This window comes from Mustela putorius, unplaced genomic scaffold (genome assembly GCF_011764305.1).
Source record: "Mustela putorius furo isolate JIRA1106 unplaced genomic scaffold, ASM1176430v1.1 tig00000281_pilon_pilon_pilon, whole genome shotgun sequence".
NCBI lineage: Eukaryota > Metazoa > Chordata > Mammalia > Carnivora > Mustelidae > Mustela > Mustela putorius.
In genome coordinates this window covers 15,067,459-15,077,765 of record NW_025421343.1, presented here as the reverse complement: position 1 = coordinate 15,077,765, position 10,307 = coordinate 15,067,459, and the positions used below count along the sequence as shown (strand labels likewise).

General features: G+C 52.2%; 1 protein-coding gene across 1 annotated transcript; it reads left to right on the top strand.

The window, feature by feature from the left end:
* The first annotated feature begins 996 nt into the window (after positions 1-996).
* FOXI3 (forkhead box I3) lies at positions 997-6,825 on the top strand. The gene is made up of 2 exons (XM_013051070.2): positions 997-1,785; positions 4,451-6,825. Exons 1-2 carry the CDS (start codon positions 1,062-1,064, stop codon positions 5,074-5,076), a joined length of 1,350 nt encoding a protein of 449 aa, XP_012906524.2. The 5' UTR covers positions 997-1,061; the 3' UTR covers positions 5,077-6,825.
* Positions 6,826-10,307: the final 3,482 nt, after the last annotated feature.

Genomic DNA, 10,307 nt, shown 5'->3' with positions numbered 1-10,307 from the left:
ACCTGTTTCGCTGGTTTTTCCAGGGAGGATCCGCATTTCAAAACTTAGAAAAGTAGAAAGCAAGTCCTATGCCATAATTCGTTGAGACCATTTTTGTAAATGAGCGCTTCTGGCACAGTTTAAATTACAGTTGGCTTTAAAATGCTAATTTCGAACCCACTTATTTAAATGTCTCTGAAAACACACGCCCTTCTGTTTTTGAAGAAAACAAATCACACCAAAGGACTGCACAAACCGGACTTAAAACGAACAAATACTTGCCGAATGTGAACGAACGTATAGTTATGTGTTTAGAGACAAGGTTAGAAAAATTAAAAACCAATTTCAGTCCCTCCCGTCACAGAATCCCCGAGGGAGAAGGGGACACTCCAAGGATGCCCGGTAAAAAAAAAAAAAATCTACCGTATACCCCAGAGAGTTGTGAATTGCTTCTATTATTTTCGGCGAGAAGCCGATCTGTTGGGACTGGCCGGGAATCCAGTAACTCAATGACAAAAGGTGCAGAAGCTTGAGTAGAAAACCGCAGGGGGCCAGGCAGGTAGTCTGCGCGGCCACCCAAACTCCTCCGGGGAACTTTTTGGAAAACAGTTGTACCGTTTGGGTTCTCTTCTCTGGGTTTCAACATTCGTTATTTCCTTTCTTCTCCTGAGCTAAGAACGCGCCGGCGGGGAATGAGGTGCCTTTCGCCTTCAACCTGGAGGCGCCGGCCTCCCCCGGGCTCCCGGGCTCCCCGCGCCGGCCGAGAAGGGGCTCCGGGGGCGGGGCGGGGGACTCCGGGGGAGGCGGGGGGGGGGGCTCCGGAGGCGAGCGGGCGGTGCGAGGGCTGGGGCGCGCTCTGCCGGGCTGCGCGGGCAGGTGGGGCGTGGCGGGGGCGTGGAGAGCCCCGGCCCGCGGGCCGCCGCCCAGCCCCGGGCCGGCCCGGGAGGAGCCGCGCCGCAGACGGTTATAAGAGGCCGAACCGCAGGCGCTCCGCGCGCCGCCGTCGACCCCCCCACCCCCACCCCCAGCACCGGTCGTCCTGCGAGGGCTGAGGCGGGGCCGTGGAGTGGGCCCCCAAAGGGATGCTCTCGCCCGCGCGGCGAGACCAGCCCCGCTCGCCTCTCGCCGCCGCCGCCGCGCCGCACCCGCCGACGGCCACCGACATGGCTCTCTACTGCGGCGACAACTTCGGCGTCTACTCGCAGCCCGGCCTGCCCCCGCCTGCCGCCGCCGCCGCCCAGGGCGCCCCTCCGGCCGCCAGGGCGCCCTACGGGCTGGCAGACTACGCCGCGCCGTCCGCCGCCGCCGCCAACCCCTACCTGTGGCTCAACGGGCCGGGCGTGGGCGGCCCGCCCGCTGCGGCCGCTGCCGCCGCCGCCGCGGCGTACCTGGGCGCCCCGCCGCCGCCTCCCCCGCCCCCCGGGGGCGCCGCCGGGCCCTTCCTGCAGCCGGCCCCCGCCGCCGGCACCTTCGGCTGCGCGCAGCGGGCCTTCGCTCAGCCCGCGCCCGCCGCGCCCGCCTCGCCCGCGGGGCCCGCCGCGCCGGGGGAGCTGGGCTGGCTGTCCATGGCCAGCCGCGAGGACCTGATGAAGATGGTGCGGCCGCCCTACTCGTACTCGGCGCTCATCGCCATGGCCATTCAGAGCGCGCCCGAGCGCAAGCTCACGCTCAGCCACATCTACCAGTTCGTGGCCGACAGCTTCCCCTTTTACCAGCGCAGCAAGGCCGGCTGGCAGAACTCCATCCGCCACAACCTGTCGCTCAACGACTGCTTCAAGAAGGTGCCCCGCGACGAGGACGACCCAGGTGAGGCCGCCGGACAAGTGCTGCCCGCCGGGGAGTGGGGGGCAGCGGCGCGCGGGCAAGGGTTGCGTTGGCGTGGGGCTTGACTTGAAGCTCCACGCAGGGTCCTCTCTAACTGGGGATGGGAGCCGGGGTGGGGACCCACCACCCGAACCTCCGACCTCGTCTGGCCGGGGTGAGGGCAAGCCGGAAGACAAAGGGAACCATCAGAGGGTCCTCAGAGCGGGGAGCCGGTGGGGGTGGAGCTCACACACGCGCGCGCGAGCGCTGAGGCTGGCCAGTTAGAGAAGAAGGAAAAAGACCGTATCTTCAGACGGGAAGCCACCCCTGGGTGGTGTTCATCATGCCGATTGAAGGGACGGTCCAAGTCACAGGGAGGTAGGTTAGCAGTAAGAACCCGCGTGCGATCTTAGATAAGGGACAACTGTAAAGGGATTCAGGTGAGCTGAGAATCACACCCCATTGCACCGAAGCGGTGGTGAGAGACCGAGCAACAGCAGGCCTTTCAGGCTGTCCCTGGATGCCCTTCTTCCTGCCCCAGGTTCCTAAGACGTGATCAACGGTGTCCTTCATGAAACAAGAGCCTACCTTGAGAGTAATGTTATGGGGGTCGTGACAACAGGCGTCGGGACAGAGGGCCAAGAGGAATCAGAGAGCTTTAGCTGGGGTCCTGCATATTGTGGTTTCGGTGCCTTACCGTTTCCAAATGTAAAAATGAAAACTCCAAATTTGCTGCTAAGCCCTCTGCTGGGAAGGGCTGGGTTACAGTGGAGTGCTGTGAGTGGTTTTCCTCTAGCTGAGAAGAAGTGGGGTGGACCCAAAAAGAAGGGAAACACGATTATACTTGAGGTTTTCAGAAGGCTCTGGTAACCAGGTAGGGGACAGGTGTGATGGGCAAAAGAGAAATGAAAAGGTTTCAGTTGCATGCTGCAGAGACCCAGGAGTTTGTGTAAAATGCTCTGGAGTGTTCCCTCCCCCCACCCCCTGCCCCCAATGTATTCTAGAGGGAAGCTTTCCAATGGAAATACAGTATAAATCACATGTGATGGCAAATTTTCTGGTAGCCACATTTAAAAAGGTGTAAAAAAAAAAACTGATGAAATTATTTTTACTATTTTTAATTCACCCAAACTACTGTTTCAACATAAACCAAATATAAAAATTTTTACTGAGATACTTTTTTTTTTGGTATTAAGTATTCAGAATCCTATGTGTGTTTGATTCCACTTGGCATTTTGGACTACACACTTTTCAAGTGACCGACAGCCGTGTGTGTGGCAAGTGGTTACTGTATTGGACAGGACGTACAGTTCTGGAAGGTGCAGCTTCCCAGTCTGGCCTCTGAATCACCTGAGATTATCACATTAATTGTCATGTATATTCTTTTAGACTTTCTAAAAAGTTGGTGTCTTTAGCTAGTGTCTTGTCAAAGCCTTTGGGACTTAGGGGCCCAATATCAGGTGCAGGTACTACCATCTAGATGGTAGTTGTATGAATAAGAATTTTTTCTTTTTGCAACTATTTGCAAAAAATGTGTTAATGAAGATAATGGGCTTGGAGGGGTGTGTGCTGGTTTGTGCAGGCAACCTAACACAGTGGCTAGGTAAGAATGCTGAGTCTAGAGTCAGCCTGCTTAAATCCCTTAAATTCCCATTACCAACTGGGAATACTGCAGGTTACTAACCCATCTGCCCCTCAGTTTCACCATCTGAAAAATGGAGGCACTGATAGTGCTGCCTCCACAGAGCTGTGAGGGGCAGCAGAAGTTGTCCATGTAAAAGCACTTAATGGGATAAGTGCTGAGCAGTGCTTTCACATGTCAAAGATCCTATTTACTGGGAACGATAAAAGTTACTGAGAGAGAAAATCCTCCAAGTGACAAGTCTTTTTTACCTCAGTTGTACTAGGTAGTGGGGGAAGTTTTTTAAGCAGAAGACTGGCTCTGCATGCGTTACCTGAGGCTCTGATCTGAGATCTGCAGGGTGAGGGATGCAGGGCCTCTGCTGCTCAAGGTGGGGGAGGGGGGGCATGTAGACTGCAGGAGCTTCCTGTACCATGAACAATGTTACCCAAGTTGTTAAAACCACTGATGGCTCAGTGGTAACTTTTGTAATTTTTATTTGGCAAGATAAATGACTTGAGGTTGCTTTTTCCAGTGGAGTGTGTGTGTTTTGTTTGTTTCAGGGACAAATAGTGTACCTTTCAGCCAATAACAATAACAGATAGTGATTTTCACTGCTGTGTGCCAGCTTCTCTGTGGAGACAGCACTTAACCCTCGCATAAGTCTATGAAATGGGCATTATCCTTATGCCTACTTCTGTAAATAAAGAAATGTGGGCTCGAATTTAAGCAGCACCAAGATTTTGCTAGGGTACAGCGTATGGATCCGGAGGGGAAGGCGTTGGGTAATTAAAAGTGTCTTGGACCTAGAATTAGGTCTTAAGATTTGGGTAGCAGACACTGCCAGGGGGAGGTGGAAATGGCCAGAACACCTTTGTTCCGGATTTCTTGTAGAAGGCGAGGAGCAAGGTCTCCCCGAAAGGATAATCTTCATCTCAGTCCGCATTTATGAGAGTCTGTGCTCCTCCTTGCAGAACTGAAGGTGACTGACTGCAGGGGCCTGAGCTGGGCGCTTCTCTGACTTAAGTGCCTTTCTCCTCTCCACAGGGAAAGGGAATTACTGGACCCTGGATCCGAACTGTGAGAAAATGTTTGACAATGGGAACTTCCGTCGGAAGCGCAAGCGCCGTTCCGAAGCCAGCGGCACCTCCACGGTGGCAGCAGGGACCGCAAAATCGGAAGAAGGGCTCTCTTCGGGACTGGGGTCCGGCGTGGGTGGGAAGCCCGAAGGAGACAGCCCCCCTGCATTGCTAAGGCCGCCCCAGTCCCCAGAGTCCCCTGAGGGTGCAAAGAGTACTGCCTCCTCCCCGGGAGGGTCCCTGCTCTCCTCCGCCCCTTGCCTCAACACCTTCTTCAGCAGCCTGAGCACCCTGAGCGTCAGCAGCAGTGGGAGCACCCCGCGGGCAGTCCCCACCGGCCGCCACCTAGGGATCCAGGGGGGCCCCCTGGCCTCCAGCAGCACGTTCCCCGCCAGCTCCGTCCCGGAAGCCCCACCAGACAGCTTGCCGCTGAGCAACGGTACCAGCAACGGCAGCAGCAGCCAGAGGTCCTCCTACTACAGCCCCTTCCCCGCCAGCAGCGGCGGGGGTCAGAACAGCCCGTTCAGCAGCTCCTTCTACAACTTCAGCATGGTCAACAGCCTCATCTACCCCCGCGAGGGCTCCGAGGTCTAGGACAGCCTGGGACAGCCACCCTCCGGACTTGAATATGCACACCCTAGGTCTCGTGACATGCAGATTTCATGGGGCAGGAAGTGGGCTTCTGCATTCCTCTGGAGGCCCAGGTGCTCCTGTGGCCCGATGGGAGCAGTAGATAACTCTTCCCGCAGCCCTGTGCGCTTTTACAGGTTTCTCTGGAGAGAAAGCCACCTCACTCTGTTGGGGACAGTGCCTGTGAGCCCCGCGTGAGGGCAGGGACCATGTCTGTTCTGTTTGTCACTGTAGCGCAGGGTTATGAGCTCATATGTGTCCAAGGGCCGGCCAAAGAGCCAAAGAATGAAGCTGATCAGTAGGAAAGAGGTAGCAGTTGGTCCCTTGAAGCAGGTAAGGGAGCGCTCTGGTGGACCAGCAAAAGGCTGCTGTGGGCCGTTTGTTATTTTCCTGCCTGGCAGCATCCTCATTTGTCTAGAAAAGTCATATCTGGATGTTTATAGGAAACCTCCATTTGCAGTTTTTGGCTACGAATTAAAGTTGAAATCCTGTGCTGGGTCCTACCGCAGTGCAGGTCATCTGAGCTCCATCCAGCTCCTGTGTCACCTCTGCTTCTGCTCCGTGCCTGGGCCCCGGTAGATACTAACTAATAGCCGGGAAGCTGCCCCCGAGAACCGTGAGTGCCCAGCGCTGTTTCAGACGGACACTCGAGGTTGTATTAGGTCATTTAATCCTCACAACAACCTTGGGAGCTAGGTATGGTTACTACCCCTCACGTTCAGATGTCAGGTGACTCCCCCAAGGTCACACAGATAATAAGTTGTGGAGCCGGATCGGGTCCAGGCAGTCTGGCTCTAGAGCTAGTGCTAGAAGGTCTGTTCTGGTTCTAAAAAAAAAAAGAAGGTGCCATTGTGCATAGGCAGACATAGCGTCTAGGGGTAGGAATGAACTAGGTCTCATTTGACCAAAGATTTCTGGTTGAAGTAAGTATCGCTGAGCAGCAAGGGTAGGCACCACCTCTGCCTTCTGCCGTGTGCCTGAGGTCCAGGGTGACCATGGTCCTCATTAACTTGATATCCTAGCCCTTTTAGCATGTGTCTTGGATTTCTCATTTTTTAAAACAAAATACTAGAATTTTATTAAAAATAGTTTTTTAAGTGGAATTTTTATAGTTTCTTAATAAAACATTTGTTGTCAAAAATTATCAATATAATTTATTTTTGGCACTCCCTTTTACTTCTCAAGAGGTATCTTCATTTGAATGGTGTTCATGGTCACCCTCCCAGGGCCCAGTCAGAGCTCAGCCATTGTTTGAACTTATCTAAGAGGTGCTAATTAAAATGGGGATGATTGTTGATTTATTGGAACAGCCTCCATTAAGATGAATAGAATGTCCTGAATTGCCTTTGTACCATGTTGTTGGGTCTTTGATAGGAACATTGTTGGTTTGGGGATTTAATTTTTTTTTTTTTTTTAGGAAAAGGACCACACGTACATTGTAAAAAAAAAACCTCAACTTTTCCCTGTGTATTCTTTTCTGAGACTCACAGCATTATTCTTAAATTTTTCTTTTGAAATGCACAATACAGAAAATTATTTTTTAAACAGTTTATCGAGGTATAAATAACATCACCATTACTTTTTAAATATTACAGAGAAAGACAACCAAAGAGACTACCTACCCCCAGATTGTGTGTACAAAAACCAATTTCTATGGATATTTTTCTTTGTGAAAAATCGTATGGACTTTTATAAATATTGCTTCTAACACAATTCTATATTTGTAAATTAATTTATAATGTGAACTGGGACAGAACTTTTTTTTCCCCAAGAAAGTACACTGCATGCTGACAATCACATGAAATAAACTCTAAGTGGGATGATTTCTGGCCACTTTTAGGGATTTGTTTTTCTGTCTTCAGCTTCTCCTAAAGGAAGAGAGGTGTGAGGGGCCTGGCACTGAAGCCATGACAGGGATTTTGTTGAGAGTGAAAGCAAACGGTTTTTTGTCGGATTTGTCCCACCTGCTCACATCTGAAAGGCTGGAACCAAACAGTTACTCCTTGGGGATAGTGTGTAGGCCGATGAGCAGTTTGATTTTTAGCAGAGTAACAGTTCTGTCTTCCATCAAACTAAGTGCACAGACAATCTCTTCCAGAATGAAATGCTGCTGTGAGGTCTCACCACCTGGCAGCGATCCACAGGTGGGGCTCTGCAGCCTTGGGTGCGGTGGCCCCCTTGAGGGCCACAGGTAGCCCATTATTTCCAAGGAAATAGGAAACTTTTGAACTGGGCTCCTTCTAGAGGAAACCTGAAAGCTGTGGTTTCTAGACCAGGGCTTCTTGGCCTCGGCATGTGGTATTTGTGGGGTGGGTAATGGGTTGAAGAGGTTATTCTGTGCATCAGGACATTTCAGCGTCTCTGGTCTCTACCTGTTTGATCCTCAAAGCACCCCCTCTCCTCCTGGCTGGGGCCACACGAGACAACCAGAAGTATCTCCAGACATTGACAAATGTCCTCTGATGAGGAGGGGTGGGGCAAAATCAACCCTGCTGGAGAACCCCTGATCTAGACTGACACCTACAATTTGCCAATGAGGAAACCTGCTCCCTAACTCATTCAGGGCATTGTTGAGCCATGAATGAATTGGGCCACCGGGTCTCTGGTATAGGACAGTTTCTGTCCTCTGGGATGCCTTTTGCCCTCAAGAAAATCAGTCTTGAGCAGGAGCAGCCTGGGACCTGAGGCATTTCTCAAAACAGACCCACCGGTTTGCCCTGTCACATTGGAGGTAGATTTACTTGAATATTTGCGTTGCTGATCATCGATTCTTACAGTAGCTTTCTTCTTGGCTTCCATTTCTACTAACTCTCCTAGGCTGGAGTACTAGGGGTCAATAAACTACCTGGGATATTTTTTCAGCAGGGGTCGACGGGATAGGAGGAAGAGGGAGACAGGCATATGATTTCTTGGAAAGAAAGACACGTAAAAAGAACTTGAGTGACTTGTGTTTGGAAATATCTATATCTGAGTGTTTGACACTAAATGCCAGAACAGCGGTGTTTATGAGAACAAAGACAAAAAGAAGAATCCCCTCCAATCTCCCTCTGAACCAGCCGGGGTGGCTCCCGCGTCTCCACTCCCAGACCAGTCTCCCATCATGGAGTTGCCTCCTGCTGGGCATGGGACTGAGGCATAGGGCAGAGGGATGAAGCTGCCTGTGCGGGTGATGTTTCCAGGTCAAAGTCTGCACCAGCGCCCCCCCAACTGGCACCGATTTCCTGCATCTGTGACACATTCTGCCTGGGAACCAGGTCAGAAATTCTGGATCTCAGTTAGATTTCACTTCCTGTTGTTCGGGACAGTACAGAGGAAAGATGTGGGATCTACAGGACTGTCCTTCATTCTCTGGGTTGGTCAGGGGACCCCGGGGCTGCTGGCGAGCTGCAGCCCAGGCCGAGGCCCTTTGGGCACACGTATAACTGAAAGCATGTGCTTTCCAAGCTGCCTGGAATCTCACGTACCTTCCAGAATAAGACGGGGCAGAGAAGAATTAAAAACCAAGACACCAGATTTAGGTTTCCTTCTAAGTACTTTGAGAACCTTTATCCCCCGCCCCCCCTTTTTTTTTAAAGTAGGCTCCACACCCAGCACAAAGCCCAAGGCGGGGCTCTCACAGACCTGAGATCAAGACCTGAGCTAAGATCAAGAGCTGGACACTTCACCCATTGAGGCACCTAGGTGCCCCCCTTTTTATCCCATTCTTAAATTTACTAGGAAAGGGGGCACCCAGAGGCTTCGAGAACTATGAGCCTATGCACCCCAACTTCTCCAGCTCCCAGGGCACTGTCAAGTCCCAGGGCAAACTGGGTCAAGGTCGGGCCATGAGGAATGTCACTGAAACTGTGCTCCTCTTCCTCCCTGCAACCACCCAAAACTTGGAAGAGGCTAAGTGTGCAGCATCTAACTGGTCCCCACCCGCCACCCCCCCACCCCCCCCCCCCCCCCACCCGCCACCCCCCCCCCCCACCCCCCCCACCCCCCGCTGCTGTAGTAGCAAAACCCTGAGATTGTTAATGAAGAAGAAACTCCCAGTGGTTTACCTGAGGCAGGGATTTGCTGGTTTCTGGGGCAGAGAACCGGTCGCCAACATGGCCTTGCCTTTTGTCATGGAAAGCAGTCAGCTGGGGCGCGTGGCTGGGTGGCGGGCAAGGCTGGAGAAGGAAGGAATTTCCTGTCAGATTTGAAAACAAAAAAGGTCAAAAAGACCAGCTACCTAACGAATTCCTCCCTGCTTTTTTATTCAAGATGTCAGGGGATCCTCACCAAAACCCCGGGAGGCCTGGAGAGCAGCCTTTTATTATTTTAAAAAAGGCAAACATTATAATAATAATAACTCACTTACTAGGTGCCGGGATTTGTCCTAAAGTATATAAAGATATAAAGTATAAAACAGGTATCTTAACACAACAACTCTATGAGGTAGACACTATTTTGTTTTTGTTTTTTATTCTAAGTCTATCCCCCGTATGGGGCCCAAACTCATGACCCCGAGATCAAAAGTCACACGCTCTCCCGACTGAGCCAGCCGGGCGCCCCCAAGTAGACACTGTTATTATCCATTTCACCCTTCACACAGTTTGTAGAACTGGGCCATGGCCAAAAATCTAAGTAGCCACTGCAGACAAGTGGTGGAACGGAGATTCAAAATCAAGTCGCCCGATGTCAGGACCCACCTGCCCTTACACTGCTCTATTGTCTCCCCATTTTGAAGATGAGAAAGGAGAGGCACAGAGTGGTTAAGCAACTCACCCAAGGCCACACTTGTTGATTGCAGATTTGGGGGCTTAGAAGCCAGGCTCCTGCCCCCCTCAGTGATGTTCCCTCGAGGTATTTCCTCTGGATGCTCCCTGAGGTTGGTTTTTTTCCCATCTGGGGAAAAAGTTTCGCAGTGGGAAGGAAGCCGGCAGCTAGGTCAGAGGCCCAGCCAGATCTTGGGCTCTGAAGCTGCCCAGAGAAGCCAGATGTTGGAGACGCTGGTTTGGAACCTCGGACAGAGACTCCGCAAATCCCTTTGGGCACCAGGCCCCATGCTGGGCACTGAAAATATCCAGAGGATTCAGAACCATCCGCACCTTTAGCAAGTGTGTAGCCGCAAGCAGGCTAGAGCAGAGGTGGGGGGTGAGTGCAGGGGTGGTAATGCACAGGGTCAACCTGCTTTCTCCCACCAGACTGCCGGTCACCCCGCTCAATTC